Here is a 17,693-nt window from a genome sequence, read left to right on the forward strand (position 1 = left end):
GTCTGCAGTTTTTCCACTGAGCAAATATGTGGCATATTATTACCAAGAAATGGCATCTCCATCCATAAATAGATGGAATCAGAAGCTTACCTTGGTGAATTGTTGAGACAAACCAGTTGCAGAAAAATTTGTAGTAGGATCCGGCTTCATAAAGTAAACTCTGAATGTATCAGGTTTGTAGTGACTCTGTGAGCATGGAGGAGACATGAAATGTGTGTACCAGCTGTTTAATGGCGGTTGCCATGGAGAAGGATGTGTGGGACAGTAAACAGAGAAAAAAAGTCTTCAAACAGAAAAATTTTGAGGCATGTGAAAGGGTGTTTCACCTGTGAATAATTATATTCAGTGATGTACATATGTGTGCATGCTCACATGTGCCTAGAGAGAGAGTTGATAGGATGGAAGTAAAAATGTTGTTGTTATTCATTTGCTCAGTCGTGTCCAACTCTTCATGGCCCCAGAGACTGCAGCACATCCCTGTCCTTCACCATCTCCTGGAGCTTGCCTAAACTCATGTCCATTGAGTTGGTGATGCCATCAAACCATCTCGTCCTCTGTCATCTGTTTGTCCTCCTGCCTTCTATCTTTCCCAGCATCAGGGTCTTATCCAGTGAGTCAGTTTTTCGCATCAGGTGGTCAAAGTACTGGAGCTTCAGCTTTAGCATCAGTCCTTCCAATGAATATTCAGGGTTGATTTCCTTTAGGATTGACTACTTTGATCTCCTTGCTGGTAAGAGACTCTCAAGAGTCTTAGGAAGTTAGATTTATTTCAGGGATTTTTAGTGGAATTTTTACATTCCTTCTTAAATGTGTTCTGATTGAGTATTTTGCAATGAGTGTTTTATTTTTTATAATTATAAGAGACACCCAATCATAAAGCTGTTTTCATCGTAAGGCAATATTCCAGCATGTGTAAGAACACTCAGGCTTAAAACCTTGTGGGATAGGGAATGCGTAGAAGCAGAAAGTGGGGAAAAGGCATTTGTCTCTGGGGCCGAGGTGAGAAACCAGTTTCAAATCCCAAGAGAGACAGAGAAGCGCTCATTGGGTTCTTGGAGACATAGACCTGGGTTTGTATCCAGACTGTGTGTCTTACATATGACCTTGGCGTTGGCCATGTGACCTTCTCCATGCCCCAGCTCCTCTCCTGCAGAACGAGGAGGGTGTTACAGGGTCACCGCACCTGACATATTGTTAGGTACTTAAACATGCTTCCATTGAATCAAGCCCGGATTCACGGAGGTCACATGTGTAAAGTCTAAGCTATGTGGTAAATTCTCAACAGATGGTGTTTTCCTCTTCTGACCTTCGTGTCCTAGTGCTCAGCCCCAGGGCCCCTGGGGAGTGAATTTAGTAGAGTGGGATCTTGTCATTGCCTGCGTTTCATGTTCCGTCCTGCGGTCTCACATGGGGAGAGGGGTGGGGCAGGTGGGCTAGGTTAACTGCTTTTCGTCACTGTACCACACTTTGCTCATCTGTAAAATGGATGTTGTGCTAATACGTACCTTGGAAGGATTGAATGAGATAATAAAGACTTCATGTGATGCCTAGCAAATAATGTTTAATACATGTTCAGTTCAGTTCAGTTGCTCAGTTGTGTCCGAACGCATGTAGTAGTTAATAAAAATACTCAGTGTTCCCCAAGTAAACAATACCTAGTATGTGTTTCTGTAAATGGACATACTGTAAATTTGCCCATTTTTACAGCTTCTGTAAATGCTACAGAGTGCCTGACACAGAGTCGGCACCTAACAGGTTGTTAGATTCAAATAACCTGAGGACAGCACATGCCAGCATCCTGAGTTTGTGGACGCTGGAACCAATTAGCGCTTATTTCCACCAGAATGAATGGTTCTTGAAGGCGTTACACAAATGTGCCCTCACTAACCTTGTCTTTTCCAGCAGTGATCTCTAAAACAGAATATATTAATATTTACCAGATGCACACTGTGTATTTTCCATACACAGATTCTCTTCCTTCCCTGGGTCTAAGTTGCCAATTTTAAAATAAAATTTTCTGACATTCTTGTACCCGCAGAGAAAACGAAGTGCTCAAGGTGCAGCTGAAGAAATACGTAGGCGCTGTCCAGATGCTGAAAAGAGAAGGCCAAACAGCCGAAGGTGAGGGGCAGAGGGAGCCGGGTGGGGCGGGGGCTGCACCTTTTCGTCTTGATCACCCCTGTGCCTCGCCCGGCAGACACTCAGCGTGGGATGAATACACCTGCAGATGAGTTAGAAAAACGGTGCTGCTTAGGATTCTGGAAAATTAATTAGACAGAAAACCCTGCTCTGCATCCTTGCAAAATTGTTAAGACTTACTTGCTGGACTGTTAGCAATCATTGTATCAATTTGTGCAGTTAGGGAATTGTATGACTAAAGTCTTAAGACATTTGCCAGGTGGTGAACCTGTAGCACGATTAAGCCATGTCAGGCCATGGGTGAAAGCAACAGAATGCCAAGGGGCGGAGAATCAATGGGGTTAGGCTGATTAGGCTCCAACCCCAGCTGTAATTCTGTTTCTTAATCTCTCTGTTCTCATCTATAAAATGGGGTCAGTTGGCAGCACCAACCTCTTAGCATCATGCCTACCAGAGAGTGAGTACTGAGTAGATTTGTTGTTGTTCAGTCACTAAGTCTTGTCCGACTCTTTGCGACCCCATGGATGGCAGCACACCAGGCTTCCCTGTCCTTCACTATCTCCTGGAGTTTGCTTAAACTCATGTCCATTGAGTCAGTGATGCCATCCAGCCATCTCATTCTCTGTTGTCCCCTTCTCCTCCTGCCCCCAGTCTTTCCCAGCATGAGGGTCTTTTCCAATGAGTCAGTTCTTCACATCAGGTGGCCAACGTGTTGGAGCTTCAGTATCAGCCTTTCCAATGAATATTTAGGGTTGACTTCCTTTAGGATTGACTGGTTTGATCTCCTTGTAGTCCAAGGGACTCTCAAGTCTGCTTCTGCACCTCAATTCGAAAGCATCAATTCTTTGGCACTTAGTTTTCTTTATAGTCCAGCTCTCACATCTGTGCATGACCACTGGAGTGGATTTTAGCTGCAAATAATAATATTCTTGATCAGAAATACAAGTAGATAGAAAAGTGATCACTTGGCCAAGATCTCCCTAAATGAGGTGGCGCCGTATGCTTCCTCCCTGTGTGGTTTGGCTGCACTTGAACTGTCATGACTGCTGAAATGTTTCTTAGGTCAGCCTGAAGACAGAGTATTTAACTTTAGCTGAAGTGTCTTGCAACCTTCAGCCAACTGACCAGAACAAGATTTTCTTAAACAAAAGCAAGCCCTTGGAGTGTGGACATTTTAACAGCGGGGAGCATGCCCCATGCTCACAGGTCTTGGGAGTCAGCCAGTCCTGAATTAGAGCTCAGGTGCATCCTTCATAACTTGACCTCTTGGAGTTACTTTGCCATCTCAAAGAGGAAACACCACACCAATGTTAGGGGAAATCACACCAGTGGCACGAGGGTTGTCGTGGGGATTTACCAAAACAGTGAATGCAAAGCCTTCATTCATATGGCACCCAGTGTATAGTTGGTACATGTAGTTATTTTTCTGTGTCATAGAGGGAGACAGGATTATAATCTAGGTGTGATTTGCATAGTAATATCATAAAAGATTGGATTTTTTTTGAGTTTTTATATTTATTATGGTCTCCATTTGATGAGGTTCAACACGTTGATTTTCTGTTTACTTTTCTTTGATAGCATGCCTTGCTCTCTTCATCCCTAGTTTGTAACTGCTGCCAGCCTGGGGGTTATCACTGCAGCATTAATCTTGTCTTTCTCAGGGGGACCATCACCCTTTCCACACAGATACTGCTCGTGTGGCCCGGACTCCATCTCATTACACCGGGCCGTGTCTGCTTTGGCCTTGTGACTCCTCACTTCTCGTCTTTGTTTCCCCAGCACCTGGCTTTTGCAGCCAATTCATTTCATTCACTGCATGTTTTGAATAAGTAGTTTAGCCCTTTATCCTTTCCAAGCAAGTTCAAGTCTATTCACATTTGACTCAGTAATCCTGGGATGAGTAGGTATTTTCCCTGTGTTTTAAAATATTCATTATTAGAGGTTCAGGAGAGCTTTAAAGTCTTGTCTGTGGCTCTGGGGTGGAAATGAACTCAGGTCATTTCCTTCTAAATCCCCGATTCTTTGCCTTACGAACTTCCTGAACTACTGTTCAGAGGCCTTTCTTGGGGAACCAAGTACCCATGCCTCATCTCAGGGGATCTTGGCACGGGGGTTGGGAGTGGGCTCTTGATTCACATGTTTAGATATGCGACTCTCATGCAGGTGACCTGTGGACTCTGCCACCACCATTTCTGAAATCTGTACTCTGCCCTTGCTGAAATTTAATTTGATACAGTAAGAAAATTAAACCTGGGGTGGGGAGCACCACTGGGCTTGAATTTGATTTGAAATCTGCCATACTATATAGTACATTTCTGAGTAGGAGCATTTTTGGAGTAAGTCGTCCCGCCAGCCCCCAAACAGAAACTACAGTGTACAGAAGGGTTTCTCACTGCAGCCAAAGTCAGTTTTCCTAAGACCCAGCTTGAATGTGCTAAGGGCCATCACATACCCAGCTCTGGCTTAAGTGGAACAGAGCAGAGAGGATGAAGCATACTTTCTCACTCATTCACAGTCCTTTTGTCATTTGTTGTTCAGTTGCTCAGTTCAGTTCAGTCGCTCAGTCGTGTCTGACTCTCTGAGACCCCATGGACTGCAGCACGCCAGGCCTCCCTGTCCATCACCAACTTCCGGAGTTTACCCAAACTCATGTCCATTGAGTCGGTGATGCCATCCAACCATCTCATCCTCTGTCGTCCCCTTCTCCTCCTGCCTTCAATCTTTCCCAGCATCAGGGTCTTTTCCAATGAGTCAGTTCTTCTCATCAGGTGGCCAAAGGATTGGAGTTTCAGCTTCAGCATCAGTCCTTCCAATGAATATTCAGGACTGATTTCCTTTAGGATTGACTCGTTTGTTTTCCCTGCAGTCCAAGAGAGACTCTCAAGAGTCTTCTTCAACACTACAATTAGAAAGCATCAATTCTTCAGCACTCAGCCTTCTTTATGGCCCAACTCTAACATCAGTACATGACTACTGGAAAAACCATAGCTTTGACTCTCCAGAACTTTGTCGGCAAAGTCCCTTTTGCAGTCCCTTACCACTCTATTTTCACCAGGTCATAGAAGACCTTCTACCATATCTGGGAGTCATTCTGGGTGGAAGGTCTTTATGAAAGTCCTTCAGTGCAGGCATGAACTGAGTGATGCCCTTCTCTTCCTTAAGTCCTGCATTTTATTCTTTCTTCCACTTAAGTAAAATTCGTGAGCACCAGCTAACATGCCAGACACCAGCAAGCAGCCTTATTAGAAGATGTGCTTTCAGAAATTGTGCTCTGGCCTTTCCAGAGCCTTTACCTAACTTTCAAGTGATGTCATCCACTACTCAGAGAAGTTGGGGCTCACTCCTCAACCCCAGCCAGCTGCTGACTCAGTTTGTTGAAAACTATGGAGTGTGTGCCCTGGCCAGATTGGGGTGCCTTGCCCTTGTCAGGCTGTGGTATCTTGGGGGTGTCCTGGATAGGCTGGGGTGGGGGGCTTGGTGTTTCCGGGGAGCTGGAGGACGAGGGGCAGGGAGAGGTTGTCCAGGGAGAGTCTTTTCTGATCCAGGATTTCTGTGGCTCCTGATGTTAGGTGGACATAGAGATGTGGACCAGCTTCTCAAATTCTAGGTGAGAGTTCACAGTGCTTTTTCCACAAAAGAAGCCTTTTAGGTTGAAGCGATAAAACTTTTTCTTTTTTTTAATCATTTGGACAACAAATTGTTTGTGAAACTGAGCTTATCAGTAGGAAAAGAGTGAGAAATCATTGAAGCTCCAAATGCCTTCAGGATTGAATAGATGGCTGAGGGCTATGTTGAGATCATTATATTCATTGTTGTTGTGGGAAGTGCCTTCAAGATTAAGAAAAAAAATCAATTTAAAATGGACCTTTAGAATAGATTGCTGACAATCTTTAAGAGGTCAGTTGGTAACTTTATTTCAGTTCTGAGGTTATCATGACTCTTCTTCCCCCTCAAGTTCTTTATGAAACATTGATGTAGGAATCTGACACAAGTGTTCAAAATGACGTCTTTATTACTGACGGTTGGAAGCTCCAGCTTGACTGAAGCCAGAATCACACCCCCTGGTGCATTGCCTCCCAGGTGTAGACCCCAGGACCCTCTTTGTGAGGCATTGTTTGTTCTGCTGAATGATGCCCACCCAGTAGGGGCCAAGGAGGAGGACGATCTAGGGGGGCATTCTCTTTTTAACCCAGCATCTCCATTTGACTGAGGATCTCACAGTCATGTAGGAAGTGGGGAGTGAGGCTGAGCGTGTGTTAATGGGGGATGTCTTCTCATGGATGTATGGCCCAAGGTGGGGGCCCTTTGGTAAGATCTGTGATGACTGCAGATCTTTCTGGGTGCCTCCTGAGGGAGATGCCAGCAGCAGGGCTGGGTCAGCAGGGTCGTTCCCTGAGTAGGCATCTCCTCCATCACGCCTGACCATCTGGGGAAAGGCTCTGTCAGCAGAAGGAAGGCTTGTTTAACCTGTCACCGTGACCTTTCTCCAAAGGAGTCACCTCATCCTGGTCCCTGTACATGTCCCCACCAAGATAGTGGTCATGGCCAAAGCGTTTGGGAATCACCGTGCGTTCCACATTCTTCTTGCTCGTTGTAACTGACATTAGTAAAAGAGGGACCCCTGTGCCAAAGACACTGAGGACTTCCCCAGGGTAATTGACTTAGAGACCATGTAAGTTTCTATGCCTCACTTTCTTCCTCTGTAAAATGGGAACTGTAGCAATACCTTCCTCATAGGGTTTTGGGGAAGAAGAGCTAGATTAGTATATGGAAAGCTCTTAGAATAATGTCTGATATGTAGCAGCCACTCAGTAAATATGACAGTTATTGTTATTACTATTTTTACTGCCTCACTTTCTCTCTCATTGCCCCTTTGAATACTTGTAAAATTAGGATTTGTTAAAATAGTATATATACTTCGTAGGTTGTTGTGAGGATTAGCTGTTAAGGTGATAGGTGTAATTCAGATAACATGCTGGGATCTAGAGAATGCTGTGGTGGATGGAATGTTGGCCCTCCAAAGATGTCTGTGTCCTGACCCCTAATCCATGCCCGCACAACCTTCCATGGTGAAAGAGACTTTAGTGGTTGTTCAGTCGCTGAGTCATGTCTGACTCTTGTGACCCCATGGACTGCAGCCCGTCAGGCTCCTCTGTCCATGGGATTCTCCAGGCAAGAATACTGGAGTGGGTTGCCGTTTCCTTCTCCAGGGAATCTTCCCAACCCAGGGATCGAACCCACACCCCCTGCATTGGCAGGATGATGCTTTACCACTGAGCTACCAGGGAATCCAGAAAGAGACTTTTCAGATGTGATTAATAATAAGGCTTTTGGCAGGCAAAAGGAGAAGGCAGCAGAGATTGAGATGGTTAGACAGCGTCACTGACTGAATGGATGTGAATCCGAGCAAACTCCAGGAGACAGTGAAGGACTAGGGAGCTGGCGTGCTGCAGTCCATGGGGTTGCAGAGTCAGTTACGACTTAGCAACTGAACAACAGTGTTGCCTATGCATCTGGGGAGTCTGGGTTCTCTGAGTGCCCCCTGGTAGGGGTGGGGCTAGTCTCATGGAGGTCTTTGCTGCAGAGCAGCCCCTTGCTGGGTGTCGGGCTTCTCCTGGGCTTTCCCAAGGAGCATTTGCCTGTGAGTTGGAGCTGGCTCTCTGTACCAAGCAAGAGGTTCTACAGGGGCAGCCGAACGTGGGATTCCAGATGTGCCGCGTCCTTCTGTGTCACACGGCTCAGGCCGCCGCCCCCGGCTGGCGTGGTGGCGGTCTCTGGCCTTGTGGCGTCAGGTCGCCTATGCTCCAACTTCTCTGGGCCCAGCGTCCTGACTCAGGGTCAGCCCTGTGATGTCGATGAGGCCCTACCCTCCCTGCTGCCCTTGACCTCAGCCGATGGGCTCCAGCTGGGTCTCAGGGCTCTACCAGGCTGTCACGAGGAGTTCTTCCTTTCCCGCCAGGCCTGGAAGGCTGGGGCCACTGTAGTTACCTTGTCTTCAAGTGGAGCCTGAGTGTGAGGGAGAGGAGAGGAGGGAGAGGAGCTGAGCTGAGAGGCAGAGAGGCACTGGGGGTCGATCGTGTCCTTCGAATCCCCGAATCCAGCCGTCCTGATGTGACAGTCCAGCCCTAAACATACTGTTAACAAGAGCAGTAATTCACTAGCCTCCCCTGCCACTGTCTTCAAGCTTGGGTTGGGTTTCCATAGCTTGGATGCATGCGTACTCAGTTGTGTCTGGCGCTTTGAGATCCCTCTGTCCATGAAATTCTCCAGGCAAGAGTACTGGAGCGGGTTGCCATTTCCTTCTCCAGTTTATCTTCCTGACCCAGGGAGAGAGCCCTCGATTCTTACGTCTCCTGCATTGGTAATCGAATTCTTTACCATTGAGCCACCTGGCAAGCCCAGTCATGGCAAACTGTTTGCTCTTTACTGGATGCAGGGTCTGTTCTGTCTTCATGGGGAGCTATCATTTCTCTAAAGCCTGTCTTTTCTAACCTGCAGCCTCTGTATGTTGTGATGTCCTTCCTCCTGGCCGCCCTCCCTCTCATGTGCTCCCCTCCCCTGGAATCATCTGTCCTGGCCTCTGTAGTCCTATTCCGTGGTGATGGATTCTAAGGCTCCAAGCTCTTGTTGGCATTGCCATTTAATTCATGAGCCACAGGCTCAGGGCCAGAGGGGGAAGAAATGGCCTGTTGCTGGTGGCAATCAGAGTAATTGGCAGTGAGAACAGATCAGTGGGAGGAACTTGATGGATGAGGGAGGTTTGGGAGCCGTTTTAAAAGTTTAAGAAACAAGAGAAGTTAAAAAGAAAAGGAAGCTCTCAGCCTCTATCCCGTGTCGTGTCTCTGCCTGCGTGTGACTTGCCCGGTGACCCCTTGCTTCCTCGCCTGCCTGTGCTCCATGTCCTCCTTGGGGGTCTCACTTCCCCCGGGCTCCAGGAAGTGGGGCAGGGCCGTGGAGAAGCCTGGTCCTGTGTTGATGGAGGGTCACGGGCGAGAGGATTCCTGGAGCCTGTGGGTTTCATGGATGCGTGTGGTGCCCTGGGACCTTCAACCTGCAGCTTCCCTCAGTGACTGCAGGCACTGGGGTGTCTCCCTTGGTGCCCACATATTCTTGCCCCCAGTGTGCACACAGATGATGTCTCTGTTGGAGGCAGGCTGCTTTGGCTACAAGGGAAGCAAGCTCGGGAGTCGTGTGTGTGTTTGTGTCTGGTCCCAGCGCGATCAGCACGGGACCTCATGGAGACGCTGCTAAGATCTCGTCACTCTACTGTTTAAAACTCAATCCAGAGTTTTTAAAAAAAAAAAAAATTAGTCTTGGTTGTGCTGGGTCTCCTTTGTGGCCTGCAGGGGCTTTCTCGGGCTCTAGAGCACGTAGGCTCAGTCGTCGTGGCACTGGTCTTCGTTGCCCTGCAGGATGTGGGATCTTAGTTCCCCGACCGGGGCTCGAACCCACGCCCCCAGCAGTAGAAGCACAGAGCCTTCACCACTGGACCACCAGGGAAGTCCAGTCTGGACTTTTTGACGAGGACCTGCAGCGCTCGGTGTGATCCGGCTCTTCCCTACTTCCCTGCCCCGTCTCCTCCCGCCCTCTCTTGGCCTGGCCACACTGACTTTACCAGGTAACACCTCCGGGCCTTGGCGGTTGCTGTCCTTCTGGAATGCTCCTCTCTCTTCTCTGAAAGGCTGGTCCTGCCTCATTAGGCAGTCCCTGTTCAGGTGTGGCCTCCCCTGACCACCCCGCCTCTCCCTCCTGTCACTTCCCTGATCGCCATCACAGCACCTTTATGAGCGCCTTGGCGTGTCTGATTGTCTGTCCCTTCCTTGGTCACTGTCCGTGTTCCGCCCTGCAGTGTACCATTCAAGGAGCAGAGACCTTGCCTGTTCTTCCCTCTGCTGTGTTCAGAGGGCCCCACACAGGCTTCACCCAAGGGATGTGCTCCATAAATATTTTTTAAAATGATTCTTCAATTGGAGGAATATTGCTTTACAATATTGTGTTGGTTTCAGCCGTGATTATACATATATCGCCTCCCTCCTTAGCCTCCCTGCCCTCCCGTCCCTCTGGGTCATCATGGAGCACCAGGCTGGGCTCCCTGTTTCTGTAGCAGCTTCTCACCAGCTGTCTGTTTTGCACATACTAGTGGATATATGTCGATGCTGTTTCCTCCATTCGTTCCACTCCCTCCTTCCCCTGCTGTGTCCCCAAGTCCATTATCCATATCTGTGTCTCGATTGCTTCCCTACAAATAAGTTCATCAATATCATCTTTTCAGATTCCAGAGACAGGCATTGTTGTTCTTGTTTAGCTGCTCAGTCATGTCTGATGCTTTTGTGACCACCTGACTGCAGCCTGCCACGCTCCTCCATCTGTGGGATTCTCTAGGCAGGAATCCTGGAGGGGGTTGCCATTTCCTGCTCCAGATATATGGATTAATATACAACGTTTGCTTTTCTCTTTCTGACTTAATCACTCTGTGTAACAGGCTCTAGGTTCAGCCACCTCACTAAAACTGACTTAGATTCATTCTTTTTTTTTTTTTTTATGACTGAGTAATATTGCATTGAATATAGGTACCCATCTTCTTTACCCATTCGTCTGTCAGTGGGCACCTCGGTTGCCTCACGTCCTAACTGTTGCCGGTAGTGCTCCTGTGAACACGGGTGCATGTGTGTTTCTGCACGGTTCTCTCAGGGTGTATGCCCAGCAGTGGGATTGCTGGGTCATACAGTAATTTTATTCCTAGTTTTTTTTTGAGGAATCTCCATACTCTTCTCCATAGTGGCTGTCTCAATTTGCATTCCCTTTTCTCCACATCCTCTCCAGCACTCATTGTTTATAGATTTTTTTGATGATGGCCACTCTGACCAGTGTGAGGTGATATCTCATTGTAGTTTTGATTTGCATTTCTGTAATAATGAGTGATGTTGAGCATGTTTTCATGTACTTGTTGGCCATCTTCCATAAATATTCATAACACGAATGAATAGAAATGACTAGAAATCCAGGAGGAGCTGTTGTAGAACTTGATTGAAAACCCACAGCAATTAGGGAGAGCTCAGCAGTGGGTGAGGTTGTGGATCTTCATTCTAAGGTCACTGAGAACATGCTGTATCACATGTAACTTCATTTTTCAGTTGTGTCTCCAGCCAGATTCCTCTGATGACATATACCATACTTCTATAGCATAGTATAGTTAAACTTCTTATAACTATACTTCTTAGAACAAGACTTTGACTCTTTGAGGGTTTCATCATTCAGAGCTATTTTGATTACAAGAATCATAAAAATCCAATTTAATCTGTTTTAAATGAAACAGCAGAACTCCAGGAGGGTCTGTCTTCAGGAACGGCTTGATCTAGGGGCTCAAAATATATCACTAGGAGCTTTTTTTTGTTTTTTGTTTTCTTCTCAACTCTGTTCCCCTCCCTCCCAGTGTTAGCAGTGTGGTGCTGCTAAATGTTGAACCCCCAGCCCTCAGAAGAAGACACTGATTTCCACGGTGTCAGAGCTCCATTGTGGTCCATTTCAAGCTACTCACGTGACATCACTGAATGCAAAGTTAGGAAGAGATGCACCCATGGGCTCCCATGAACTGGTATGCCCCAGCTTTGCAATGCCCCCTCGCTGCTGGTTCCTTTTTCAGGCAGGTGTTCTTATGGTGACAGTAAGCTGCCAGCAGCTCTTGTTTTAATCTTCCCAGCAACCCAGTCAAAGAGAGCTCCTTCCCACTAGTTTCCTTGTAAACCACTCTCCCATCTCTCCCCTGGTGGAGCAGAGCTTCTCCATCTTGGCTCCATTTGAGTCACGTGGGGAGTTTTAAAAAATCCCAATGCTTGACCACTTGCAACCACCGTGTTAGACGATGTTGCTTTCAAGTTGATGAAGTGATGCATGCCACAGCGTTTCAGATGTCAGTGTCCATTGATTCTTGGCCCATGGTAGAGATCTTGACTCACACGGACATAAGAAATTAATCATTGCAGTCATCTGCTCCAAAGTGGCTGAGCCAGAATTCCTCCCCAGGTGTAAGCTGAAGCCATGTTTCCCCTGCGCCCCTGAGTTGATTCTCCCAGAGATGTCTTAGGTGATAAACCTCAGTGTCTGGCAGGTGACCAAGAGATGCTTGTTCTTCAGGAGGCAGCCTGTGCCTGGGATGGCTGGCCCAACTGGTTAGACTCTCCACCTTAACTTTGTCCTGAAAAAACCTGCTCTATTCCCCTGTCCTCCATGGGTCACTGAAACCCAATCATGTACTGTCAGCCAACACAGGGAGGCTAGTCAGAGCATGAGGGGCTTGGAACTGGACATCAGCTGGGGAGAAACAGACGGGCTTCTTGGCAGCAGTGCTGGGTGTGGACCAGATGTGCCGTGGACACAGTGAAGGCTCTTCCTTCCATGGGAAAGAGAAGCCTTTGCCTCGAGAAGGAGCTCAGAAAAGGCGATAGCAGAGCTTGGAGGCAAAAGGCAGGCACACGTTTCCCATTTGAGGGGATCTGGCTTGAACCTCAGCCCCGTGGTCTAGCGGCTCTGAAGTCTTGGGCCAAGTTTTAGTCTCGGAGCCTCAGTGTTTTTATTTGAACAAAGTGATAATAGTTTTGACTTCCTAGCATTATTTGAAGTTTAACAAAGATGACGTATGTAAAGTACCAGGCAAATGTTGACATTATTTTGGGTTACAGAAGCATTTTGAAGGGTATCCAGGCTGTGGCAAGTCAGGGTCCATTAGCAGAACACCTGTTCATTCATTTCTGAAAGTGGGTGAATAATTACCGTGATAATTGTAGAGTAAACCTCTTTGAAAGCTTATGCAGTCCATTATCCTGGTAAAACAATATTTGTGTGATTAGCCAATTTCCTGACCTTTAAATAAAAATCTGAACCAGTAGCCCCAGTCCCTGGCCCTTGCTGAGCACACAGAACTGCCAACACCAGGAAGATACTTCAGGGATGGCGGCCACAGATCTTAGCTTTAATAGTTTGAAGTTAGAATTTTGCTGGAAAAGTTCAGAGAGTAATGTACCCATCATTCAGTGTACTCACCACCACCTAGATGTAAAAGATAAATTTCCATATTGATTTCAGATTAATAAAGACTTAAAAGTTTGCAAGTGCAGTTCAGGATGTCCTTACTGATTGCATGCACAGATGTTTCCAGGTTAATTCTGCTTGGCCCAGCTTGGGGGGCAGGCCTCACTTAGACTAATGCTGGGTACTTGGGGGTGTCTGTGTGTCAGGGGACTTAGAACTTTGGTGGGAGCAGCTCCATCCAAACATTCTGGATTGAGAGGAGAGAGGGGCAGGCCTCCAAAAGTAAGAGATGGGTTTTGCCAAGAGAGGATGCTGGGGAGGAAAAAGATAGGGGTTGTTGGATCTGGCATGGCCTGGGCAATTGGTAACACCAACATTTTTATGTAGGAGGGGTTTGGTGGTTTTGTTGGAAAGCGGGTTTAAAGGCATTTTCCCAAGACGGTATCTGCATAGCATGCTGTCCATTTTTGTTGAGTTTGTATGTTTACGTGGGATAGTGTAACAGAACTAGATTTAGCATCATGAAGAAGAAAACCTGGACAGCACTGACTTCCACAGGTTTTTTTTTCTTACCTCATGTAAGCCTAGAAGTAAATAGTCTAGTCCAGGGCTAGTGTGATCATTTCATGGTTGTTGTGAACTCAGGCTACTCTTTTCATTTTGCTCTACCTTCCTTAGTACATGGTTTTTTAGCTTCATGATTGCCTCATGGTGTGTATATTGTTGGCTAGTGCTCCAACCATCACATCTATATTTCAGCCCAGTAAAAGCAGAAGTGAGGAAGGGCAGAGAGTGCATTTTAAAGCTGAAGTCTGTAAGGATTTAAAACTTTAGGATCATAAGCCTTCTCTAAGGAGCTTTCCCACTCCAAATGACTTCTTTAGAGCTCTTGAAGGTGCTAGTCGCTCAGTTGTATCCAATTCTTTGTCACCCCATGGATTGTAGCCCGCCAGGCCCCTCTGTCCATGGATTCTCCAGGCAGGAATACTGGAGTGGGTAGCCATTCCTTTCTCCAGGGGATCTTCCTGACCTAGGCATTGAACCTGAGTCTCCTGCATTGCAGGCAGATTTCTTTTCTTTCTTTCTTTTTTTTTTTTTTAACCATCTGAGCCACCAGGGAAGCCCTTAAAGCTCTTAGGCCTCCCCTAATTATGGGGAAACATGGTTGCCTAATTGGCACATAAGGAAGCAGGGGCCACGGATATGGGGTCGGCAGCCAGCAGCCCCTACCCCAGGTGGCTTTCAGAAAGGTGAGGCTGATGGCAGTAACGCCGGGGTGGATGGAGGGAGGGTGCTTCTAAAGTCCCCCCCAGGCCACTCTGAGTGCCATAGCTATGGGGAAAAGCTTCATCAAGGATACAGGGTCAGAGCTGCAAGATCATCCATTCCCTGGTTCTGGAAGTGGCGCCTGTCTCTCTGGAGACCTTCCATAAGAGATCATGTTTTATTTGCTCCACCGAACTTCATTCCCTGCAAGATGCTTTTCTCTCCTAAATCACTGCAGAAGCAATTGCCTGAAAATGCCAGGGATCGATTCATGATTTTTGTTCATTTCCTTTTTATTGTTTGGCAGGAAGCAAAGGCCCAGAGACAAAACAGGAGCACTTGGAGCACCTCTGCTCCCTCCTTAGAGGCCTAGACCAGACATGCATTTATCTTTGTCATAGTGACTTTTTTCCTGCCATATAGGCTTTGTGCTTCTCCTGGAGCAGTTCCTCTGTCGGCGCCTCCTTTGGTGTTCGGCGTCTTCCCTTCCTGGAAGCCGCCAGGTGGCTCGTTTTGTTAAATGCCACTTTCATTCTGACAACTGCTCTGCTTTAAGTTTCTAATTACAGTTTTCATCAGGCAACTGGTCATTTTGCTTTGCTTGAGTGGGTGATGATGCTTCTAACCTGGGCAGAGAGTGACTTGCCTAAATGTTTCCTTTGCACTTGGACTGAACAGAAAAAATAGACATCCTATAAAGAGATAAAGCTCATCTCTTGGTCTGTGGTTATTTCACTGGTTTATGGCCTCGATTTCATTCTTCGCGTTGCGGGAGAAACACACTCCCTCCTCACCCCTCTCTGTACCTTCTCTTCATTCAGTTTAGAATCTTTATTCTGCCCGGTACCTCTCCTGTTCACAGGCTGATGTCGTTGCTCCAGGAAGCCCAAATGAAGCTCACCATTTCCCCTGGTTGGTCACTCCCAGATATATTGTATGGCTGGGCATTTTGTGCTTTAAAATTCTGATTCGTTCCTTTCTTCAGTGACATATTCAGTAAACATGTAGCAGGATGTAAGCTCCATGAGAATGGGGACTGACTTGGATTTTTTTTTTTTAACTTTTTATTTTGTATTGGGGCATAGGCGATTAATAATGTTGTGATAGTTTCAAGGTGGACAGCGCAGGGACTCGGCCACACGTATACATGTATCCATCTCCCCTCCCATCCAGGCTGCCACAGAATGAGCAGAGACCCCTGTGCCTTACAGCAGGCCCTTGTTGGTTATCCGTTTAAAATATAACAGTGTCCATCTCAAATGCCCTAAGCATCCTTTTCTCCCATCCTTCTCCCTGGCAACCGTAAGTGGGACTGACTTGATTTTGATATTATTGTGCACTCAGCTTCTAAAACAGATCCCTGATCCCTGGTGGGTGGGTGATCAGTAGATGTTTGGTAAGTGATTGGCTGACTGAGTTTATAATAATAACAATAATAGCGAATGTGGGTTAAGCACCATATGCCATGCCCTTTGTTAACTACTCAATAGGCAACCTTCTTGTGAGGTGAGTACTCTTTATCACGCACTTTACAGGCGGGGAAACTAAGGCCAAGAAAAGGTATATAGTATGGGGGAGACAAACTGTCTGCTTTGAAGTCCTTCCCATATCCTGTGTGAGATCCTTGTTATTGTCAACATCACGGTCGAGTGCTCTGCCCACAGCACGCAGCTGGTGAGCAGGGGGTGGATCACTGATGCTCTGACACAGAAGGGAACGACACACAGTACCTACCGCCCTGGAGCTCGCAGACAGGGTGACTGGGTGGGCCTAGTAACCTGGGCTCCAGGAGAGTGTGGACCTGGTCCTTCCAGTCCCAGTTTGCCCCCAGACAGCCTAGCCTGGGCAGAGTAGGCGAGGATGTGGACAGGGGCCAGGGGATGTGCTGCTGGGTGCCCATGAATTGAGTTCCTGGGAGGCATTCTCGTTCGCTGTCGTTGTTCAGTCACTCAGACATTTCCGACTCTTTGCAACCCCATGGACTGCAGCACGCCTGGCTTCCCTGTCCTTCACCATCTCCCAGAGTTTGCTCAGCCTCTTGTCCATTGAGTCAGTGATGCCATCTGACCATCTCATCCTCTGTCATCCCCTTCTCCTTATGCCTTCAATCTTTCCCAGCATCAGGGTCTTTCCCAAGGAGTCGGCTCTTTGCATCAGGTGGCCAGGGTATTGGAGCTTCAGCATCAGTCTTCCAATGAACATTTAGGTTGATCTCCTTTAGGATGGACTGGTTGGATCTCCTTGCTGTCCAAGGGACTCTCAGTAGTCTTCTCCAGCACCACAGTTCAAAAGCGTCAATTCTGGTCCATGTTGTACTCCAAATGGCTCCCCTTGCCAGGCTCCCCCATTACCTTTCATTTTAGACTTAGAATTTCACTGTTTCTGAGGCCCAGTCCCTCCAAAAGCACCCTCCTTTCCCCAGGTGGAGCCAATTAGGCTAAGCTCAACTCCACTTTTAATTACTTTTGCCCTTATTTGTGTCTGATTTGTCTCATTATAATGCTGTTCACAGCATGGCAGCCAGGCACGGTGCATACACAATTTCGAGGTCTTGGCTTCCTGCTGAGTAAAATGAGGGGCTTGGAATAGACTCAAGCACACATGTACCCATCGGCCAGGAGAAGCCTGCTGAACTCACCTGGCTGGCCTGAAAAGTCTTTCAGCAGCTTTATGTGGAAGAACAATTTGTTAAGAAATGAAACCGTATTCATTACAGAGAATTTAAAAAGATAGAGACAAACGATAAAGGAGAAAAATGAAAATCACAAACCCTCAAGCATTATTAATACTCTGAGATAGATCCTTCCAGATCTCTGTAGCACTTCTTTCTGGGACCTCTTCGGCTAAACACATCCTGCCTGAAGAGCCTGGGGATCCCTTATCCCCTGCTTGACACATGGGCTTCATGGGCCAAGAGAAGAACTGGATTGTATTTTAAAAAAACATGCCAATAACAAATAATTGGTAGGGGTTTTAATAGGAAAATCAGGCAGTGGTCTCATATGACTGTAAATCATGCCAAGGTCCTGTCATAACAAGCCACACGTGTGCCAAAATGACAGGAAGTGTGGTTTGATGGGCCGGCAGACTGGTTACTGCTGTCTTTACCTCTTTTCCAGAGGAAGATGGGACAGTGTTCATGAAGGCTGCCCATCCTGTGTTAGAGCGCGAACGTGTAGACCATCCCATGGGTTTGGCCTGGAAGGTCCGAGCTCTGCCTTTTGCCCGCAGTGTGACCTTGGGCATATAGCCTGGCTTTT

The 17,693-nt window shown here is 47.1% G+C and overlaps 1 protein-coding gene across 4 annotated transcripts in view; it reads left to right on the top strand.

Moving 5' to 3' along the window:
- The window catches only part of SNX29 (sorting nexin 29), a 580,903-nt gene that overhangs the window by 214,845 nt on the left and 348,365 nt on the right, over positions 1–17,693 (top strand). For all 4 annotated transcript variants that reach the window (XR_006343074.1, XM_043914342.1, XM_043914345.1 and 1 more), the window contains one exon: positions 2,039–2,121. Coding sequence is in view for 3 of the 4 variants with exons in the window: in XM_043914342.1 (XP_043770277.1) it covers positions 2,039–2,121 (83 nt within the window). In the remaining variant the exon portion in view is untranslated. The remainder of the gene's footprint in view (positions 1–2,038; positions 2,122–17,693) is intronic.

This window comes from Cervus elaphus, chromosome 10 (genome assembly GCF_910594005.1).
Source record: "Cervus elaphus chromosome 10, mCerEla1.1, whole genome shotgun sequence".
Lineage (NCBI taxonomy): Eukaryota > Metazoa > Chordata > Mammalia > Artiodactyla > Cervidae > Cervus > Cervus elaphus.